General features: G+C 29.1%; 1 protein-coding gene across 1 annotated transcript; it reads right to left on the reverse strand.

Moving 5' to 3' along the window:
* On the reverse strand, positions 1 to 23,139 carry LOC129980614 (hairy/enhancer-of-split related with YRPW motif protein 1-like). The gene is made up of 5 exons (XM_056090998.1): positions 22,840 to 23,139; positions 19,789 to 19,846; positions 12,412 to 12,495; positions 11,539 to 11,611; positions 1 to 3,341 (listed from the first exon to the last, which is right to left on the reverse strand). The coding sequence occupies exons 1-5, from the start codon at positions 22,917 to 22,919 to the stop codon at positions 2,785 to 2,787; spliced, it is 852 nt and encodes a 283-aa protein (XP_055946973.1). The 5' UTR covers positions 22,920 to 23,139; the 3' UTR covers positions 1 to 2,784.
* Positions 23,140 to 24,828: the final 1,689 nt, after the last annotated feature.

The following is a 24,828-nucleotide window of genomic DNA, read 5'->3' on the forward strand; positions in this document are numbered from 1 at the left end:
TTACAAAAAAGAAAATGTACATTTATTATAAAGTATAACATACATTAATATCAGTTTAGCAATAATTTTCAATGAGATCATTCTTTGCACAACATACTCATATAAAAAATACGTCCTGAAGAAAATAAGACTTATCTCTCCTATGTACAACAATAAATTAATTATTATTCTGTAGTTACAAAGTCATATAATGAATATTCACACGTACATAATGAAAAGTTGCATATCAACTTCAGAAAAAATAAAACACAGGGCTACTTAAATTTTTTCCTTGCAATCCATTTATAGCCTGGAAATTTTATCGCAATCTATTTTTGGTCCAAAAAATCAACGTAAATAAGAAAATAAAAGACCAATCAACCCAGGCGTAGAAATACCTTTCTGTGACCCATCAATAGAAACAGAGAGTCAGTTTGACTCTTGGTCTAAAGATAAGTCAATTTCGAAAGTGTTCCAAGTATTTTATTTATAAGGAAATTAAACATTTTTACAACTTAAATATCTTTTTAATAAATATTAATATGATAATGTTAATAGATATTAAATTTAATTTAATTTAAATTTACAAATAATAGTTTGACTATTATTTGTAAATTGCATGGCATAAAAATCATTCAAAGATCTCTAAAAGGTAGATTGGGCCTGGAGCTACCAAGATAGGCAAATATAATTATTTTTTCATATTACAAAAAATTCAATTTTAAAAAGTTGCAACAGAAATTTCAATTAAATTAAATGTTAAGTTTTTTTTAATTAATTAGGGTAAAAACATAAAAGAATTTGGTAAAAGCAGATGATGCTCACATATGAGTGATAATAATATTGAGGTATTTACAATTTAAGAAGACCTCATTTAAGGCACAAGTTGGCATGAGGAATACATCTCATATGCTCGCAAATTTCATTCAATTATTTATTATCGTGAACATTTCCTAAAACTATAAAAATTACTTTGTCATAACAGTAATAATACACACATTCCATTGTTCAAGGTACTTAAAAAAAGGCCCTGTTCCTCTATAGGAAAGAATTTTGCACAAATTGGTTTTTAAAAGAAAATTAATGAATAACTTACTTTTATTGCTGCTTCTCTAACATAAAGAATGATTTCCTCAAAATAACAATATGGGGGAAGGTTGAAGAAACCTTATTAAAATTATCCCCATATAATTTTAATCAAGTTTGTTTAACTTGAATAATTTTATTAAAAAAAAAAGGGGGGGAGATTAAATTTATCATTTAGTGTTTATGGGATTGTATTATAATTCTAAAAGGAAATAACAATCATAATGTAATATACAGTATAATTTTATATATAAAAAACCTTATTATATTCGCAGCTTGTCAGTTACGGAAACATGGCAAGTTCCTCATCAATAATTGAACTTTATAAATCGCCAAATTAAACTATACAAAAACAATCTACTGGCTCACTGAAATCACTTTAACAAGCTACCTTTATGATATTTTATAACAACTTTGTATAGAAGGCACTTATGATAATGTTTATAAATTATCTTACAAGGCTGCCTATATTTAAATTAACAGTTTCTTCAGAGCAAGAAAAAGTAGAAATATAACTGAATATCACAGGACTGCTACACAATGAGTAGAGATATGGTTGATGAGATTTATTAGACATAGAATATTATTATATTCTTAAGAAAAACCTTGTCGTTTTTCTGAAGAATTCACCTCGTCTTCTCCCACTTAAATATCTTCATTACTGATGCCATGGGAATATCCTTATTTTTTCTACAAGCTACAAAATGATTCTTAATTATAACTTATCTGTAAAGAGTACAGTACAATCAAAATATCAAGAAAGGATTTACAATTTTTATACATTGTCAAGACATTTTTAGTTATTACATCAATTTTTTCCACAGAAACATAATAAATATAAGTAAATTTGAATTATCTGTTATATATCAAATAACTACTGTAATCTATTTTATAAATTTGAAGATAACAGCTTTTTCAAACTATTGCAAAAATTTCAAAAGTTATGGCATAGATAAACCAAGCCCCAGTTCTATCTGATGGGTAATGCTACGACCCCAAAGTTTAAACATTACTTAATCATAACAAAAACTAAATCCTGTTAAAATTATTATTTCAAAACTTCAGTAAAATAATGGAAGTTAATTCAGTAAAATTTCAAATATCTGAAGTCAATTAAACACGAATCTCTAATATTCCAAATCAATTTTTGGAAGGGGAAGAATTTAAAATAAGGCAACATTATATAATAAAATCATTACGAATAATTTTAATGCATTTGTATAATATGTATGAAGTCAATTCTTATGTGTGATTTAATTTGTTCAACTTTTATGCAAATCATTCGCTATTTACATCTCTTTGCACCTTATAATTCTTAAAATTAATTTTATGAACTAAAGTTAATATCTTTTTAAATTTCTGACGCCTTCCTTTTTATTTAATTACTGATAATCCCTTATCAATTATCCGAATTTAAAATATCTGGATAGGCCAGATGTCCATTTAATTTGGGGAAATGGAACTACCATATTTGGTTACAAATGTATAATTATCTGAACTGAAAAAGATCATGTTAAAGGTTTTGTAAGTTCATTTGGGGTTGTGCCCTGAGAAAGAAAATTTGAAAATCCTGAGATAGATAATTCGAATATTTAGCTTTGCTCTATCCTTTTCCAAACGATAACAAATTATATCTTCGAATAACGACACCGGGAGACACAAGTCTATTCACACTGCTACATTCATTACAATATTGAATGATTTAAGTGTCTATAAATATCAGTAGGCCATCTCTGTTCCCCATGGTCTATACGGCTTTACTGGCGATCTCTGAGCTGGACTTTCTGGTAATAGCATCGAAGCTCGTCCGAAATTACCAATTAGACTGGAAGCATTCAGAGCTACAGGACTGATTGGCAATTGAGATCTTATTCTGGATGGTGACATCTTGCTGGTACTTTCGGTGGACATTGCGCTGCTGGCACTGCTTGGTCTTCTATCACTACCACTGGCACTGCTGCTGCTGTACATGGATAGGTCCCTGGGACTATTTCTGGCACCTTGGAATGAGGGGTACTGCGGAGTTGGCATGGCAGGAAGGGCTGAGAACCATGGATTCGGTGAAGGGCTCGGATGCGGTGAAGAATTTAGAGCCATGTCTCTTTGGGCGGAAAAGCACTGTAGGTGGCTCATCAGCCTCAACCTCAAAGGGTCCTGAAGATCGAGTCCTTCGAAGCCGACGAGGTACCGCGCCACTTCAGAAGCACACTCCCTGAAACCGATGCCATGATAGTCCATAACGAAGCTATGAGGATCAAAATTGAATACATCCATACCTGGAAAAAGACAAAAGCTTTAACGTATATATTATTTAATACAATGTAGGAAATCTTCTTGAATAATAAAAATAAGGAGTGACGATCAATTTTTATGACAATTTCTTTACAAATATCAGTAGTTTAGTTTAAATTACAAAAAAGTAATAAACCAATGCATGGCATTAACATCATTTTCCATCCCAAGCCCAAATTGGAGAGGGGGTGGAGAGAAAACAACTTAGCAACGTTTACCAGAGTTATTAATTTGAGAATTCATAAGATATTAATGAGCTTAACGAAAAAATACGACAATCTTACTACGTCTAGGTAATAAAAATCTTTCCGTTTAAGGAACTGCCGGTTGACCTCATATATTATTTTTGTAATCAACATCCCTTTTTCTCAACTAATAAGTTTATTAAGTCTACAGCGAAGAATAAGGAATCTTATGAAGGATTTCTTTTTACTAATTTCTGATATATACATTCATATCACATTTAAAATTTAAGTAAAAGAAAATGCTACGTACATTGTGACATAATATATTTCGTAGGTGCATCGCACATAAGACGTCTTTTTAAAAGCCATTAAAATTACCTATATTAATTACTGAAAACGACAAACAAACAAAAATTTCAATATGGTTACACTCCGATTTCAAACACCTGTGTACATAGTTATAAACCAGTCCTTATAATTTTGTGTGAACTTTTGCTTGAATGTTTGGTTTGAATTTGAAACCATTCCATTTGGGAGGGGGGGGGGTAGAGGAAGTTTGAGTGTGCCGAAAGCTTAACATGGATTTGCTAGTCTCCATTTATTATTTTTTTCTCAATTTAATGTTCATCATCATTTGCATTTTATTTTATAAATGCAAATGATTTTTATATTTAAGACTTCGAAAAGTTACAAAAACAGTGAGAGTATTCTCCTTAGAACTTTCTGGCATACTCTATAATAAAGATGTTATGTCAGTGAACGTCTTGCATGGCACTGTTGTACAATAGTTAGGAAATATTAACCATTGGCGTGAATTTATCATTTTTACTGAATCTGTTGTGTGATCTTTGGCGAGTGTTTTCGGCGATTAATCCCGGTATGGGTTAAAAGCATCAGAAAATCGAATTTGTGTTTTAGACGAATTTTAGCGGACCGATTGAAACAAAAAATTAACACAAGACTACACTTGTAGTCAAAAAATTACATATCAAACTTGATACATTTAAGTCATTGCGTTTTTGACTTATCGCCATTACATGTTTCTGAATGTAAAGACCGACCGACAAACTGCCAACCCCTTTTTGGATTTAGCTCAAAATTTGTACTAAAGATGTTAAATATTTGTACCGAAATTAATCTACCAAGCTGTCTTCATTTTGTAATGATCATGCTAACTTATATTCGAACAGGTGGACAGACAGACTTCCTCAGGACGAATTTTGCTCAAAATTTGATAGAAATCTACAAATTTGTTTTTAAGCCCGTATATCAAATTCATCCGTCTATCTTAAATCGTGTTTGAATTATCTTTGTCACAGACAGATAGATATACAGACAATTTGCAAACGTGTTGTTCGAACTCAATGAAGTCTAAAACGTGGAGATTCGTCAAATTGCTGATAATAAATTTAATTTAACAACAAATCATTTGATCTCTTCTTATATTAAAAACAGAACGAGCAAGGAAGAAAAATAAATAATTTAAGAAAATTTTAATTCTTTTGTTCGTATTCACAATAGCAAAAACTTTTTTTCTTGGTTGAAAATCTGCTTTCACGAATATAGTTTATAAATAATATAAATCAACAATAAACCAAAACAATGAACCAGAATTTTATCATAATTTCGTAAATAAAAATTTCTTTTATAATATGCTACGATAGAAACGATGTGATATATTTCGATTGTCAATTATATATCTCATTTTCAGAATTTTGACCATTGCATTAAAAAAAAAACTTATATATTTTTTACTAGCGGCCTCCTTACTCGTAAAGAACCAGGAATCAAATTGTTTTGAAAATACCATGTCATACCATGAACTCTTGGACAATCTAGATGATTTTAAGGATAATTAAGCTTTGGAAATGAGGAAACAAACGGTCTGCACGATCCACTTTTTTATATACATGTATATACTCACGACAAAAATAACCGAATCAAAGAGCAGTAAAGCGTGGCTTTTTCTCGATGACAACGTTGATGAGGCATAGCACAACGTGAGAAGAGAAAGAAACTCAAAAACAGGAAAAAAGGCGGTAAAAAAAAAAGCAGAATGTTTTATATTCATCACTTGCGCTCTTACGTTCCATCTTTTTTGTTTTGCAACTCAACTCGTCGGCAAATCGCTGTGAACACTGTGAGAACAAACGTCGATAAGAGCGTGGCAGTAAAAAAAAAGAAAAGAATAATCAACAAAACAAAATCAGAGCGTAAAAAATCCAACTCCGTGAGACAACAGCGATTCCGAGATGATAACATCCTGCGAGAGGAAAAACTCCGAGAACAGTTCACCTACTTTTTTTCTGCCTGTCGAAAGTCGTCTGCTGCTACTCATTCTCTCGAACATCAGTGAGGGGGGAAAGGGAAAAGGGAGGTGATAAAAACAAGTGGCTCTCGTGGGAAAACAATGCGGTTGAAGACAAAACTTCAAAAGAATACTAGTAAAGAAAAAAGAAAAATGGTTTTTGGAGAACCAAATATCTTTTTAATGCGCGTGAAATGAGTTTCTCATCTGTGAAAGTAATTTCATTTTTTTGTGGAATTTTTGCGGCAAACATGAGCGAAAAAAAAATTCTTCACTCGAGCTATAGAAAAAATAGTTTCTGAGACTGAGGTATATGCAATGAGCATTGATGGTTCATATATACAGTAATAAATGGGGAGGAGAGGATTTAAAGAAAAAGTGTTATTATTTTATGTCTTACATAATAGAAGAATTATCGATAATTTCTGAAGGAAATTAATATTAATTTTTTTTTATAACTATTACAAAAAATTTCATGAGATTTTTTTTTAAATATCGCAAGAAAGAAAATTTTTACTATTGCACTGTTTTTTAAAGATGTCACCATGTGAGTTTTTCACTATAATAGATGAATTACTACTTGAAGCCGAAATCTAAAATATATTATAAAGGAAATAAATTGAAAAATCAGTAATTTTTAAAAAAATTAAAATTACTAATTTTTTTGTGATTTTATTTTAATTTTATACTACTGAATTTCCTTTTTTAAAACATAAAAATAATTTAGTTCATGAAAGATAATTTTTTAAATAAAAATGTAATTACTTCATTCTTTTTTAAACATTTTAATTCTTTACGGTCTATATATAAAAGTCTTATTCCTTTCAATAATTAATAGTTTTTAAATGCTGTTATTAATTAAAATCAAGAAAGAACGGCTAAACTGGTAGTATGCATTTTTTCTCTAAATCAGCGATTAATCTATTAAAAGTACAGAACGCAATATACCTCACCAAATACAAAATGCATTATGACTGTTACCAAATATGTAACATAATATCGTATTGGAAATGTATCAGGATTTTAAAATTTAACAAAAAAAGTTACAACCTACACCAAATAAGCTTTGAATATTCGCCTGCTTGTATTCTATCCATTCTATAAGATTGATATTATAATAGCAAAAACAATATACCTGTAGAAATCAACTACCTGTTAATAAATAATGAGACATACCCCCATACCCACTTCAGTCATTACGTAAGTGAAAGCAAATAAAAGAAAAGACTATGTAAGAGAAGATAAAGAGCCCCCAACTGACGTTTGGCCCTAATTATTTCCGGTACGGCCCCTCTTTCAAATTACAGTAATCGCCCGTCCCTCGTTAATAAAGTGACCAGCCAGACAATAGGCCCGTGGCGCTCCTCGGTTGCTGGAATTGGCGAGCTTGGCGCAACTTTGCCTCCTTTCCCACGCTTCCGATTAGAACAATTATGGCGCTCTGACCCTTGTGCTGCGCCGACCGCGAGGACACGTTCGGAGACTCAACAATGATTAGGAAGAACCAAATTCCATCCGGTTTCGCGTATTTATAGGTAATTATGTGTTTTGTGCGTGTTGTTTCATTACTCTTTCTGAACCAGAAGTGCGATTCATCCGCGAGGATAACCTAGTTAATAGTTAAAGACATCTGAAGTTTTATTTCATTAGTACATTAATGTTCGAGTTCAGTGACATCTTCTTGAAAATACTGATAAATGAATCTGTTTGGTCTTCAATATTAAGTGTACTGATAATCAATTTACTGATTACAAATTATCAATTTCTGAGAAATTGATAATTTGTCGTTTTAGGTCAGATATGACAAGTACAAAACAAAGGTCAAAATCAAATGGTTTCCAGAATTTCCAATAGTCAGCAACGATTCAGTTCTATTGTATGAGAAACTATAATCGATGCATTTACAACTTAGTTAAATGGTCCTGATAACAAATCTAGGGCAGTTCTATATTATTAACATATTCGATTAAAAATTTATTTTAAGCACAAATAGAAGTTATTCTGTGTTATAAATTGCAAAAGCAAATAAAATAAATATTTTTATGACTATAATATGGTTAGAGAGTTCAAATAATTCGTGATTTAAAATTTGTCAGAAATGTGTTCGACATAACTATATTCGTTATAAGACAAATAACTCTAGTTTTGGTATTAAAGTATAGTAAAGTATTAAGATAGGATACCAATTAGAAAAAAAGTGATTCTTTGAGATATCAGCAAGATACTAATGGGAAGAAATATATTGTTTTACTATTTGGTTTACCAGATTAGTTTGAAAATTTGAAAGAGCACACATTTTTCAAACTTTCACTCCACAGTAAATGTTATATCTCAAAATATATTCGAGTTCGCATGAACTTAGCCTTATGATTTTTTCAGAATTGGAAGGTTCCAGTTCGGGGAGGCTGATGCCTACACAGATTAAGTCCTCATCCTCTGATTACGATTCGATGTGGAGGTCTCCCTTAAAAAGCCATTGTGTTGCAGAAAAATGAGATGCCAATATAACAACGCTATATCAATCGAAGTTATTCTTTGTCCAAGAAGAACCAACTGTCAACGTTATCTACTACCAGCTACATTTTCGTTAATTTTGCATTCTCTCGGTGATCACCCCCTTCTCCAACAAAAATTACCTTCCTTCCATATGTTGAATTTTTCCTACACTGATTTAATAAATCTTTTAAGTTAGTAAATAGATTCAATATGAATGATAGAATACATAATTCATATTGAAAAAACTATATTGATATTTTAGAAACTGCATTGATAAAACATTTTTCTCTCATTACAGTCAAAAATATAACTGCAATAAATATTCATTAGGAATCAGCCATAGAAGGATTATTCGTAAATTCTTTTACAAAACAGACGGCACCAATATAACTTGGAAACTTTTCTTAATAGTCATTATCGCAGCCCCTCCCAGCCCCCCCCCTTGGATCGCATTATCATCATCCTCTGCCCGAGTTCTTGGCCATCCTCTTAGTACAACAACATGAAAATCTGCCAGATTTAAAATGTACATTGTCTTAAACAAAACATATCTACGATTAAAACGAATTTCAAATTTCTGTTCCCTTCTTTCTGAAATTTAAAGCTGAGATTCAAGTTTATTGTGGCCATTGTTAAAAAATTCTTATTCAAAGAAGGATCTTTGATTGAATAGAATCTGGAACATGTGATAGTTGCACTTTGAAATACAGATAGTGATGTGGCCTTTGTTTCAAAAGCCATCACACAAAACGGATCATCGATTGAATCGAATATCGAGTACGTGATTCTTTCAACCTAAAATATACATTCTATATTTAGTCTACAGGGACCCTTGTATCGGAACTCAACTTTTTATATCGACTACAGAAGGTAAAAATTAATATCCGCAAAAGTTATTTCAGAATCTTACTAAATATTTTATTAAACTCCTAGAGAATTTTGAAACCTTAAGTGATTTTGTAACACAATCGAGTGACAATGCGTTATTTTTCACACTAAAAAATTCCCGCTCTCTCTCTTTTCTAATTCATTTTTTTGCATTCAAAAAATGATTTTCCATTAGTATCCTAGAATAAAACACAATTAGAAAAAAATGGACACATTTGTTGCTGTTCAGGAAATTATTTAAATGCATATCACATTCGAATGCATTCTGCGATCTGATAAAGAATATTTTTCACATCTAAATTAAAATATTCGAATATTCTTAACGAGTTTTTAAATATGAACTTTCGCACATCAGAATGCGAATTACTCTTTACATACTTGATAAGGCATAATATCTCTATAAATGCCTGTATCTACATCCACATTAGTAAAGGAATCGAAAAATTCGACATACGTAGTCATAACAAACCAAAACCAGACATGTACAGTTCGGAAGATGGCGTGGGAAAAAGTATATTGAGCAGACGATATCTGACCTTGCAGACGTGACTGCCGAAGGTAGATCAACCAGGTGCCGAACTCCCCAACAAGTGTTCCTGTAACTTGACACTCGCCACCCGTCCAATACAAATCGAGTGTCACCCCGATTAGAACGATATTTTTTTTTCACTCCCTACCTTGCATTTCAATTTCCAAAGAAGGAAAAGAATAGTTGGGAAAAAAAACACCCTCAGGCACATGTTCGAAATAAAGAGGCAGATGGTCCTTTTCTTCAATGGAGAATTCTCACATTTTACACGTGAATCACCATTTTTTTTTTTTTTTTAAGCAGATTTATGTGCAGGTGAAATGTTAACGCTTGTTACTCCGCTGAGCAAGGGTAATTTCGGAGTCAAAAGGGAATAATCGTATAGTTAAAAAAAATATCATGCCGATTAAAGAGATATGCATGATATTTTTTGAGATTATTCATGTCGTTTTTCTCATGCGGGTAAGGAGATTTTAATCTTAACCTACAACGATTTAAATAAATTTTGAACAAGTGTATTAATTTACTGACTGAATTTAAAAAAAGTGGGGGGGGGAGAAGTGAGGGAGGATATTCTATGTAAACGAAAATCAGCCAGTAAAAAAAATAAAGAAACGTTTGCCAATTAAAATTTCTTGCTCTTGTATAGTAATGAGGGGACGGTTTTTCAATAAGATTTCAAATTATAATACGTTCGCCAACGCTATTTGGAGATGAAAATTAAATTTTAGTAACTTTGTCAGTGGTTTTTGGATATTAAAATCAGATTTCTGGCTGCAAAATCCAACATAAGATTTTTAATTTTACCATATTAATTATTACTTACTCATTTTTTATTATTTATTATTATTATTTAAATAATGATGATTAATAATAAAAATAATTTATTATTATTATTATTTAATTTTTATTATTAATTGCCATTATTTAATTTTTTTATTATTAATTATTTACTAACCTCGAAAGAGAAACGTAAGAATTATGAAAAAACTTAGTTAATTTAAGTTACGGATGAAATTATAAAATTGAACAAAAAATGTAAAAAACAAAGACAAATGACAGACACATATTTTTTTCTCTCCTTCAAAACTTAGCTAAAACATTTGCCAATAAGTTATCTTATTTTTATAACATAGCGAAATAAAATCATTAAATTAATAAATATATGAATAAAATCTTCTGATGTTGTACTCTTTTTCTAAATTTTTTGCACTCTCTTTATAATTTTTTTTAAAAATAACAATTTGTTCTAACAATATACTAATGTATATAAATGAATTAATAAGCTTTTTTCTCACTGATAATAAACATTCTGCATATTATTTTTGTTCGTTGAAATGAATGATATCATACGTAAAGAAGTTCATATCAATTTAGTGTTGAAATATTCTGAAGTTAATATCTTTGAAGTCTGAAGTTAATATCTTTGTAAAGATTTTTTTTTTATGAAAAAAACTTGGTGAAAACTTCAGATTTAGATATTATATTTTTTCAGAATTGTTGATTAAGCTGAAAATTTAAGAAGACAGAAAGCATCATTACATTTTAAAATTTGATGTAATCACAAATTGATGAAACCTTTTAAAAAAATGAAATTGAGTGTTTCAAACTGTTATTAATCAGCATTAAAATATCTGTTTTTGAAACTGCTAGTCCATTTTGGAAATAGCTAAAAATAATAATTTAATATTAAACAGAGGCATATCTAATAAATTTATGTACTAACAACAGCCAATATATCCTAAAAAAAGGGAAATTATAATAATCATAATTACCTTTGGAATGCATAAACCTTAAATGATCCACGGTCATTTGCAGAATTTCAGCTTTTTCAAGCTTGGCAGAACCCTAAAAATTATTAGTTTCGTTATTTTGTTATCTTTTCAGTGCAATAACAAGCATAATATGAATAAAAGTATTGCCTCGGGTCTTACAAGAAAATAAGTAATTAATGTCAGCCAGAAATATTTATCTGGAATTCAAATTAAAGGTACATCACTCATGAAAGAATATTTACAACAGAAGAATATAAATTAACATTCAAAAATTTCAAGATAAATATTCCATTAACACACACAAGAAAGCTCTCGCTCCAACATTTGCAATTTATAGGTATATTGTTAAATTGACAAATCTATTTTATTATAATTCAGGACATACCGCTTTTATTTGGAGTAAATTTTGCAATATTAATTCATTTACTGTATGATCAAATAACGAAGCAAATCTTGCTTTGGACTATGGTCAAGTAAAATGAACGATATTCGAATCAGATCTCTTTATCCAGTTTTCTGCACCATAGTAATATCAGGATGTTTCCACATGTCCATAGACATAAGGTATATTAAAACTACATAATTCTAATATACAATCTTCCTAATTTCCATATCTAGATTTGGCTCTTAGATCGTCATAAAGATAGAATATTTTTAATGATTACAATATTTTTTTTTTTGTTTATTTCATACACAAAAATTAAAAGTTAATGAATGGGCAATAAAAAAACATTTTTAACTGAATTTTAATTATGACACATTTATTAATGAGGATATGGCGACATATGAAATATTTTTGAGATCTGTGAATGTATTCAAATACACATTTTCCATCCATTTATTTACTAATAAAATTTTACAATGAATAATTACCTGTTTCTCGAAAGCAGCAGGGACTAACCTCCGTAGCTCCGACAGTGAATTATTTATTCTGTCTCGTCTCCTCTTTTCAATGATCTAAAAACAAAATAAATTATTTTAGGCTTACAAGCAAGCATGGTCCATTTATAGTAAGATATTTCAATATAACTTCCAAAATATATCATAATTTCCTTTATTTTTGTGTGGATTCAACATCGATGAAAAATTAAAGCAGTTTTAAAGTTGCAGCAATTAATTTAATATAATTATTACTGTCTTTGATAGTGTTTTGCGTAGTGACACAAAAGTCTGAAATGACATTTCCTCCCCACACAAAAGTATGCTTTATTTGAATTTTTTTTAACGTTTTAAATACATAGTCATGATAACATGTGGTCACCCAAAGCCACCTGAAATATCATTACAGAGATTCAACATCGATGAAAAATTAAAGCAGTTTTAAAGTTGCAGCAATTAATTTAATATAATTATTACTGTCTTTGATAGTGTTTTGCGTAGTGACACAAAAGTCTGAAATGACATTTCCTCCCCACACAAAAGTATGCTTTATTTGAATTTTTTTTAACGTTTTAAATACATAGTCATGATAACATGTGGTCACCCAAAGCCACCTGAAATATCATTACAGAGTCAACTTAATAAATTCAGTATTGATTTTTTCGTATCACGCGCTTTATTATGGCTTCTTAATTCAATGTCCCATGTAAAAACTAGAAAAAATGTATTAACGACAAACTTCTTAAGTGCATTCAGATATTGAGTATTACAGCTAAGATAATACCCTGCATACCAAATTTTACACCATTCCAAAGACGGACGCTTGGACACGTATAGATTTAAAATGCACAGTAGTTGCGCATGCACAAAGATTCGTGTTCGAAGTCTTTCCATTATAAAGCCAATAACCAGTTACAAAGCAAATAATCTTTTTTTTTTTCTCTTCACGATTCTTTAAATTCCATTTTTTGTTGTTTACTTTGTTCTTCATAAAATTATAATTACATCTAATTCATAGTGTACATTTGATTAAAAAATATCATGATGCATTTTTTTCTACTCCACCAATGATTTATTTTCTCAAAATATGAATCACTCTGATCATTTTTTAGGCTTAAAAAACGCTTTATCCCGAAGAGTTTGCCTTCTCTCCAAACAATGAAAAAATGATAAAGAATAAAAAGAAACTCAATTCAAGATTGTTATTCTGTCCATTTTATTCAGATATTAAAGATAATTGATAAGATATAATTATAAAGATAATTGTTCTGTTCCTTTTATTAAAATAGTTTAGTTCAAGATAATTGTTCTGTTTATTTTATTGAAGTAGTTTAGTTGAAGATAATTGCTCTGTTCATTTTATTGAAATAGTTTAGTTCAAGATAATTGTTCTGTTCATTTTATTGAAATAGTTTAGTTCAAGATAATTATTCTGTCCATTTTATTGAAATAGTTTAGTTCAAGATAATTGTTCTGTCCATTTTATTGAAATAGTTTAGTTAAAGATAATTTTCACATTAATTTCAATTTATTAACTTAAAAGAATTTCGCAGAAAGTTCCCTGAAACCAAAATTTTTCTATGCGACCTTATTTTTGGTCGCGAATCTCAGTTTAAAAATATCTGTATTAAATAATTTTAATAATGAATTCTTCTCTGGTTCTTCCTGTTTCATTAAAGGGCTTTTAACTTTTCATCATACAGACGAAGATTCCAAAAGCAATGTACTAAATATTCCTTGACTTGAATTCATCTGTCATAACTTATTTCACTGAAAACTTTTTTTCACCTGAATACAAATACATAAACATTTTAAAAAGTTTACATTAAATCGTCCTTCAAGTAAATTCGCTGCAGATATTTTATCTCATTAAAAAAATTTATCTTCTGAATACAGGTACATAAAGGCTTAAGAAAGAAAAATGAAAAGAGAGAGAGAGAGAGAGAATCATAACAATCTGGTGCATTCCGAGAAGGCATTTTAAATAATAAAAGAAGCCGCCTGTCCGTGGGGAGGGCGTTTTTCGGAAACGAAAAGACAATAGTGTCGGATCGCGAAGATTTCTTCGTGGGACGAATACCGCTTTTAAAAAGTCACGTTTAGCATTTCCGATTCCAATGAATGTGAAGTTCGTGAAATTCCACAAGAAAATAGGTTGCCGACTAGCTTCCATAATAACGATCTCGTGTGACATCAGTCGCTTGGATGAAGTCTTTTACGTCATTTCAAGCAATAATAGTTCAAGGAAGACAGTACCGGGTTCTGAACAGAACAAGACACAAATGTGGCGCAGGTCACTACTCCCTTTTGCTTAAGATATAGGAAACTACTTCGGGAATAAAGTATAACTCTTGTATTTGCAAACCCATAATGTTCCCAATCATGCCTCAGGAACTGCCTGACTGATCATTTCAATTCTTTTGCATATGAACATAGGATACGTTTTGCATATGAACATTGTATTACTTATAAATAAGGCAGTTTATTACCATTGAAGGAATTCCAAAAGCGATGATTCGCGTTTTTTAAATGCTCATATTGTTGAGAACCATGACATATGATTCTTTTAGGAACCTGACTTAAAAATAAGAGTATTTACAAATTTATTAATACGTTGCTTCGATTTTCCATACTTTAATCAAAAGGGTATCATTATCTTGAAAGACTGCTTGAACTGTGGATTCCAAACGCAAGTGGTATTATGAAAAAAAAAAAAAACTCTAGCAGCGCCATCTTTTTTTTTAATTCCCCATTATTTTTTAACTTTAAATAACGAAATTTTAAAATTAAATAATTTTTTGTACTGAATCTGGGACAATTTAGAAATTTCGATGGGTTTTGCCTTGAAGGACCAACCAGGACGAAAAATCAACAACAGAGCCCATTCCGGTTAATCTGATATATCTGATTTCATTGTCATTAACACGAAACATAGATCAATTCAGTGAACTTTTCAGTGGAGTTTTGAGACTTTAAATAAACGATGATAAATGTATTATAGAAAACTGAATTTAAAAGCATAGATCAATTCAGTGAACTTTTCAGTGGAGTTTTGAGACTTTAAATAAACGATGATAAAGGTATTATAGAAAACTGAATTTAAAAGCATAGATCAATTCAATGGAGTTTTGAGACTTGAAAGAATCAATGACACGATGCTAAACGTAGTATAGAAGGCTGGATTTTATAATATTTATATAGGAATGTTTCTAATCTATCGGCGAATCTGACATACATAAATGTTTCAACTTGCAGAGTCTACTTATGTATTAATACTGCAATTGCGGTAGGACAGTTCATATCCTGATTGTTAAGTCCCAATTTTTTATTTATTTTCAGATCAAATGAATATATATCTACTCTGTAATCGTGATGTGACAATTCTTTATATTCAGATTAAATGCGCTGCTTGTAATGCTGCACGATTGTTTCACTTCCAGACAATGGCTGTAATATTGCCTAAATTGGCTTGTAAAGGACTATTTTCATGACTTTTCCAGTTTTTAATCCATAGGGTGTCTGTCACATGTTTAAATTTTAATACTGAATCGCTAACTTTTTTATTGTTTTATGAAGAGCTACTTTTAAATTATATTAATTTAATGTTCTTTTAATTATAATTTTAATATTTCTTTAATCCGATTTCATGAAAAATTTAACAATCTATCAAGAAATTGAATTTGTTTTATCTTTATGATGGGTAATTATTTATTTGGCGCAGTTTGGCAATCATTCTGGATCTTGGGTCATAAAATCCTAAACCAGATCAATTACCTCATTTACTAATCATAGTGAGCATGCGCGGTGGTTTGGATAAAGAAAGAGATAAGTAGGAACAAACTTAAAAATCGCATAAATTGTGATAATCAAATCTAATTTGTGAACAAATTCACAACAATCATTCGCTATCGTTATCAATATCGTTACATTTTCGCTTCTGTTTGACGCCAGTTAAAATTTATGTACTTTCACATTTTAATTCACTTGATTAGAATAATTATAATTTTGGCATATGGTAAGAATGCAAAAATCATTTCCTGCAATAGAAGTAAAAAGAAAATTTATCAATTCTTTTTCAAAAATGAGGCAAAAGCAAAGAAAAACAAAGCCAAAAATGCAGGAAATTAGTAAAATCCCTAATTTTGTTAGGCAATGGCGTGTGGAAGTGACAGTAATGATGGCATTGCGCTATTGAACTCATTTAACAAAGTGCAAATTTTGAAACTAACTTAATTTTTAATTTCATTGGGAACATATATTAAGTGCAAGACAATGGATCAAGAAAGTTTTAGTTCACTATGAGTTAATTTTACATGAGAAGAAAAAAAATGTTTTATCTTCGAATGTATTAGATTTTGTCATTGACATCAAAATTATGTCGAACAATAATTTACTTTTTATATAATTATTCTGAATTGATATGTATGCATACTAAGTACCTTAATAAATTATTTTTTACTAATCAGCTACTTTCCTATCCTTTTACTCCAGTTAGCTAAAATGTGGGTTATACAGGCGATATCTCAACATATTCGAATCCGACTTATGTACTTTTTATTACTGTCATTTATTGCATTTCAAAATGTAGTTGCGTACTATTCGTTTCAGTATTTCAAAACTAGTACTTTCAGACTCTTGCACTTCGCTAAGGGGTGATAAGCAGAAAGATGAACGATTATTATGCCATCTAATTCCGTGAATAATCTGAGTTCACCCTATTGCTAAATGTAAAAATCTCCTCTTTTCATCCTCCCCTTTTTTGACGAAATAAAACCAAAAGCACAAAGGGTTCTGAATCCAACAATGAACAGTGGCAGTGGATGATACAGATATTTTTCAGCTCTAAGTAGTATCCATCATCGGGCCACTCGTTTAATAAACCAGGTGCTCACTCTTTTTTTCTCTCATTTGATAAAAAGAGTCCTGCTAGGTTTTACACAAACAGAACTGCGAGGAGAAGATATCAGGATAAACTACTGTAAACTTGATCGTAACACCTATATGGTAGTAAAATTTCTGTACTTTTTTTCAAACTATCTTTCCTTACATATTTATTTACTAAAAGCATTTACCAATTCACTTTGGTTAAACTTATGATGACCTACCTATGCCTGAAAGATTTCTGTATAATCAATGTTAAAAAATAGAAAAACAACAAACAACAATTTTGGAACACCCTTCATAAAAGATGGACATTACAAAATCACAATTTACATCGATTGTAATGGGTAACTTTAGAATTTTATCAAAGTAAAGTATTCTCATTAAATAGGTAACACTTTATAGAATGTATTTCACAGCCTAAAACTGATATCTTTAATTAAAAACATTTAGGGAATGCTAATTTCCATATCTTAAATTTTTTATACATGTAGAATAAAAATGTGACGACAAATCTCGAAATAATGCATCTTGAAAAAAATTGTTAAATACTTTTTCCCTTTAATTTTTTCTTTGCAAAGTGAATTGGTTATTTGGGTAGAAGTTTTATCAAAGCAGACACAGATAGAATTAAAATGGGAAGTTTCTAGATTGCAATAAAATTAGTTGATTCAGCGTATTAGAAAATATCGTTATGTAATAGGGCAAAGCGTTCTCGCCGTAGTCAAAACAGTTTAAGAAAGTGAGCAGTATTAAAACTCCAAACAGTTCTCAATAAGAAATTATTTATCATATACATATTTATGATTAACTTTTTTTATCTTTACTTTCTCTCTTGTATAAGAATTCAAAATGAATTCCTGGGTAAGTTTAGGTTGATTAAATAACTCATCTAAGATTCTTATTATTTAGTATGCATTCTGAATTAACCATGATTTATCAAAAAGTCAATTTATTCTGAAAAAAATTAATTCGCTTTCATTTTCACAGCACCTAAGTGAATGAATTTAATGAATAAAAGTTTATCTGTTAATAATTTTTAATAATTTTCGTTCGATTAAATTTCTTTTCAATTACTTTCATAAATAAGAAGAAATTTGTAGCGTTACAATAGTACTTTTTCTGAAGATTTGAAAGAAGTTAAAAAAAAAAATCTTTAGCGCCGAAATATGAGCTTTACATAGGCTTCGAGATGCATTAAGGAACGATAATTTAACGATGGAAATCGATCCAAAAACTATAAATGTAAAAAAAAAAAAAAAAAAAAAAACCACGTTATGTCTTTAACTAAACAATTATTTTTCTTTCACTGAACAGAACATTATTATATTTTTCTTTTTTAATATGATTTTCAAAATTTTAATTCCTAAAAAAATTTCAAAATACTATTCCTGATTATTAACAAAAAATACATTAACAAATAAGTTTTTACGCTTCTCTGAATTAACAAATAAGTTTTTTTCCTCTTAAATTCATTGCAACTGTATATATTCCATTTTTTGATTTTTAGAATTCTAAAATTTCGAAGAAAGATTTTCGGTCAGTCTCAATATAAAATAATAATTGTTAACTTATAATTCAGTTGACATTCAAAATTTTGTTCAATTTACTGGCAACTCTATTACATTACAAATATTAAAACAACAGAAAGACAACAAAGTCACACTTCCTAATCTTGAATCGTGCTGTAATAACGCAAAAGACATCTAAGTCAGTATGCCATTCTCTACACGCCCATACCAAATCAAAATGTCAATATTTGGCCCCTACCTGGAACAATAGTAGTCTGGTATTAAGGTAACAGCCTCGGGACCAGAAGGTTCTAAGTTCGCAACACTATTCCAATAAAAATTCGCTTTGTTTGTGGGACTGGGGAATGTTAAATCTGATGTTATGAGCCACACGTCCTCTTTCCGCTGGCATAATGAGGAGAGAAGTGACATCTCAGATATCACCCCCATCTTTTAATCTGTGTTCAAAATTACGAGGCCCGTCTCAAAATAATGTCTCAATATTACTTTCAAATGGACCGTTAATATATCTAAACGAAATCTGACCCATGACTGAAAAATGGACTTTAAATGGAATCAGATTATGAACCTATAAACCTCCATCAATTTAACTTAAAGATAACTAGGCCTCCGAATAAAGAATCACAAGATAAAGAAATTATAATATTTAACTTAGAGGATATTTTGTTCAATTCATAAAATATCCACTATTTTCTTTTTGTGAACACGTTGGGAAAATGTAACTTGTTTCAATTAAGGATTGGATGAAAAGAATAAATATTATCTAGTATTATCCTCGCTTTGCACCTAGATGAGATGGCAAGTCGGGAACAATGTGAAAAATTAGATGTGAACTAGAATAAATGGCTGAATAAGATTCATTTATTTATTTTTTAAATCATGAATTTTAGTTTTGGTAGGAGATTCAATACAATAAAATTGTATTTCTGCAACAAATAAATATGAAATATACACTCACTCCTCTTCGCCTTTTCCGATTCATTATGTGTTGTCCATCGTCATCATTTGAGGGTGGGCTGAAAAAAAAAATGAAAAATTATCCAGATTAGAAAGCAAAAAAAAAAAAAAAAAAATGTAATAAGAGTTCTGGAATAAGGGCATGCTAGATATAGTATTTCTAATAATATTTTTATACGAAAATACCATTCGAAGAAATAAAAGATTATGAAATTGGTTTTTTCCAATTTAACTTCAGTAACTTCTGATTATTAACTTTTTAGAAATTATGGTAATTCGAAATCTGATGAAGCTAGTTACTCTTCGTTTTTAAAAGTGCTAAAAGAAATGACTTTGTTTTCTAGAAGGATTTCTTAGAGAAACTAAATGATATTTGTGTTAAAAAGAAAAAACTTCAAGTAGTTAGCCAAACAAAGTTTCAATTTTTGTCTAACGGCAATGCGAACGTAACCGCTGAGATAGTAATAATGAATAGATTAATACCCACAATACTTTTCTACAATTTTTTTTTACTCATTATCTTTGGTTGAGTTTTAAACTCAACAAGTGCTCTAGCTAAAAGAATTTTCGGTAAAACTAAAAACTGCAACACATATTTAATCAAATATTGCCCTCGTTATATTTTAATGCAATATAGCTAATTCAAGGCATTTTTTTACTTTTTTATAGTTTTTTTTTAATTTATATAATTCACCCTTTTTGTTCATTAAATGTCTTTATTTCCTTACACTTCTGTCTCTTTTTATTCGAAAAGCGCATAAGTAAATGAGAGAAAACCTTCTAAAACAAAATCAGTTTCAGAGATTCATCATTCAACTTTCCCTCTGAAATGTGATATAATGCGATTATACAATCAGGTGATCAAAATTTTGAGATCAAATTTAGTAGATTTGTGATTCTGATACCTACTGTAGCTGCAGGAATTGAGCGTTTGACATGCAATAGAAATTTGGAGAAGAGAAAAGAAGATTCAAGTGTCAGCGGCGATGGCTTATCATGATTCAAAATGGCGGTAACTGTCCTAAAATATTCTTTGTGTTTCAAATAATGACGTTAATCTATTTAATCTAAATTATAATCTCATCCTCAAAAAAAGAATCTTGAATTAAAAAAAAAAAAAAGAGAACTTTTTCTCGACTTGATGAAAGAAAGACAGTGAGAAAAAAAAGGAGTTAATTCGATTACTTTCATGAAAGAAAGCGATAATGATTTAACAAATTTGGTACTAACCCTTTAAGCAAAACATCGATAGTAACATCTCTAATTTCATGCAAAATTCACCTATCTTTATTTTAAGGTTCGAAATTCTTGTAACCTAGATCAGGTAAGCACAAAATTGAATTCCTTGATTTGTAACTTTAATCTTCCAATTAGGTGTAACCTTCTACTCGGGACACTATGGTTATTTTAATCCATGTAATAAGATAAAGGGCGTTTGAGATTCCGAAAAAGTTCTACGTGATTTTACATTTTAAATTATTTAATATTTTTACTTAATTGCAGATTTAAATATTAAAAATTCAATTATTCTATGCAACCGTCAGACAAGTTACAGCAATCGAAGGGGTTAAATAGGTTGAATGAAATGTATGAACATTTCTTATATGTATTAATAAATAATACAACAGTTAAAATTTTTGTTCAATGCAAACTTGCCCTTTTCTTCATTTATATGCCATTCTTTTGACAATCAGAATTTGCTTATTATTAATCCATATTTGAGTTTTTTGGACACATTTTTCAGTTTATGAATCAGTTTGTTTCAGTTCAATTCTGAATTGGAATTTCAATTTCCAATTTAGAACACATAGATTTTAATTTATGATTCACAACATATTTTTTAAAAATGAAATAAAAAATAATGGAATCCATGAAATAAAAAAATACAAGTATTCCATGCAAAATACAATATTGTAAGAATTGCCGATGCTTTTATAAGAGGATGAATCAAGAAAAATATTATTGCCTACAATTTAGTTCCAACTGAACTTTCGAAAAAAAAAAAAAAATGTGCTGATCACTTTTCTTAAACATCTATACCCAACAGAACCACATTTTGAACAATTTTCCTCTGATGAAATTTCAATAGATTCTATGAAAAAGGACTTTTAAAAATGCTTTCAAAATTATTCCTTTAACTTTACTAATTGTTTAGCCTTGAAATAAAGTGTATTTTTGAAATGGATAGCAAATATTTTAGTAAACATTTTCAATGGCAATTATATTCTATAAATTCAAAATGAAATCGCATATTTGAATTACTAATTTTTATGCATACATATAACAAATTTTTTTTTGTTTTTTGAAAATAATAATTTAAAAAAGTATTTGATAATAAACAAATGAAACTAATTTTATTTCTGACAAAACAGAAATTTATTGAAATTTTGTCAAAATTTCCTAGTTTTAGAAAAATTATATTTATTTTTATATTTTTATTACTAAGAAGAAAAATTCTTTCAATTTTCTGACAGCTATCGAATTTAAAAGACCAAATGTTAAAGTTTTTAAAGTGTATTTATTTAAAAAATTAAAAAAAAATCCTACAAATACTTTTTAATATGACATGTAAAAAAATACCAATCACTTATAAATAAATTTTAAAAATGGTGAAATGGCTTACTATTGTTGTGAAATTCGTTTGATAAAATAGAAACTTAAAAATGAAAAATTTGAAATAATTTTAATACATAACTCAAATGTAATAATTACATAAAACCACAGATATATTAATATCACTAATAAATGAAATGAATATTATAAAATTTGGGCACAATGATAGTTCAATAGGAAATTTTAAATATTTTTATCTTAATTTTCATTTATTTCATATATTTAATTTAAATAAAATTCAAATAAAGAAGTAAATATATGCGTAAATTAAAAATTTGTTTTATTTATATAAAAATAAATTATAAATGGCATCACAAAATCTCAAGACATTTCTGCATTTGAGTAATCAAATAATGAACTTAATTAAATATTTTTCTATAAAACCAATAACCTGAAAACATTTTCTGCAAATATTTATCAAAAACTTAAGCCTATTTACCTTTTAGATCCCTCCGTTAATTCGTATCCCTTCGAATCCTCCGAAAAAACATCATCACACTCAGAATCCATGTCACTCATGTTGACAGCTAGCTTCACTCCGCGACTAAAGACAGCAGCCGAATGCGCAGGACAGCAGGAGACGCGTTTCTATGACAACCTGCGTCGGAACGACCAATGATGAGACACGCGAGTGGCAAACGAACGGTACAACGGGTCCGCACCGATCATCCGGAGTTAATTTCGAACCGACACTTTCCCACGGCATCGGAGTTCCTTTGGATCAGTGCGGAAAGAAATAACAATAAAAAAAGAACACCCACTCGCCAATGCGCTGCTCTCTTTAGATGGGGGTTGCCGACAGCACGATCTCTCTCGTGCATGATTATCGCCAAATGAACTTGGCGAACTTCACTCCCAGCTGATGTCGCCAAACGCTTTTGCGGTGAAATTCCGCCACCAGAAAAAAATGATGTGCAGGTATGTCAATCATACAGTTGGCCCGTATTATTTTATTGCAGAGTGTTTTTAAATTTATATATAACTAAATAATTTATTCAAATTTTTTATAAGTAGTTTTAGAATTACACTTTTGTCGTTTATTATCAGTTTCTTGTTTCATAAATTAAAAAAAAAAAAAAAAATTGGGAATAGAACTTTTGATTTGTTACATAATTGTTCTCAATTTAAAATCATTAAAATCGGTGTCTAAGTGCAGCTTACATTCTTTTAAGAATCTTATAATAAATAAATATCTTTTTTTTAAAAAAACATTAATAAGGAATAAATATCTTTTTTTAAAAACATTAATAAGGAATAAATATCTTTTTTAGAACAATAATAAAGAATAAATATCTTTTTTTAAAAGCATTAATAAAGAATAAATATCTTTTTTAGAACAATAATAAAGAATAAATATCTTTTTTTAAAAACATATTCTTGTTTTTTTTTTATAGTAAGAATTCATATGGTACAAATAATTTTGTTCTTTTTAAAATGTTTAGTTATTTTTATATTCGTGTTTTATTTACTTGTAATATTTTGAATAGGCATCTGAAACAACATAGAAAACAACATCTGATTTCCTAAAATAAAAATATCAGTATTTAATAAACTTTTTCTGAAAAAAAATTATAATTTTTATCTCAAGAATACAAGTATAATTTTTTTTTTTTTAATTCACAGGCAATTCATAGGGATTTTTATAACTTTCCTTTTCTTTTCATCTTGCAGGAATTCGTAATATGTCTCCAAAATTCCTCAACTAATAAATGAGATATTTAATTTTTTTCAGAATTTCACTAAGTAAATATTTAGATTTAATTTTGAAATCTTGAAAAAATTCAAGAATTCACAATCAATCTAAAGATTTACTCAACAATTAAATGACAAATGTAATTTTTTTCAGAATACCATTAAGAGAATATTTAGATTTTGATTCTGAAGTCTTCGCGGAAATTTAAGAAATCACTATCTATTTCCAAATTTCTCAACAAAAAAAATAACAAATTTAATTTTGTTTTTCAGGATTTCGATAAGTAAATATTTAAATTTTGATTTTGAAGTTTTGACGGAAATTTTGGAATTTACAATCTGTCTCCAAAATTCTTCAACAATTAGATGACAATTTTTTTTTTTTCAGAATTTTGTTAAGTAAATATTTAAATTTAAGCTCCTAAGTTTTGGCGGAAATTCAAGAATTCGCAATCTATCTACAAAATGCCTGAATAATTAAAGGACAAATTTACATTTTCAGAATTTCGTTAAGAAAGTATTTAAAAATTGATTTTGAAGCCTTGGCAAAAATTTAAGAATTCACAATCTGTCTCCAAAATTTCTCAACAATTAGATGACAATTTTTTTTTAAGAATTTCTTTAACTGAATATTTAAATTTAATTCTAAAGTATTGGTACAAATTTAAAAATTAATAATCTGTTTCCAAAATTCCACAACAAATAAAAGACAAATTTATTTATTTATTTCAGAATT

This window comes from Argiope bruennichi, chromosome 1 (genome assembly GCF_947563725.1).
Source record: "Argiope bruennichi chromosome 1, qqArgBrue1.1, whole genome shotgun sequence".
NCBI lineage: Eukaryota > Metazoa > Arthropoda > Arachnida > Araneae > Araneidae > Argiope > Argiope bruennichi.

Bases quoted from the DNA above. Each gene is read 5' to 3' on its own strand.
- LOC129980614 (XM_056090998.1), bottom strand. From the start codon at position 22,919: ATGAGTGACATGGATTCTGAGTGTGATGATGTTTTTTCGGAGGATTCG. The intron at 11,612-12,411 runs GTAATTATTCAT...AATAATTTTTAG, and splicing joins CTGCTGCTTTCGAGAAACAG to GGTTCTGCCAAGCTTGAAAA. The intron at 3,342-11,538 runs GTAATTATGATT...GTCTTTTTCCAG, and splicing joins AAGGTTTATGCATTCCAAAG to GTATGGATGTATTCAATTTT.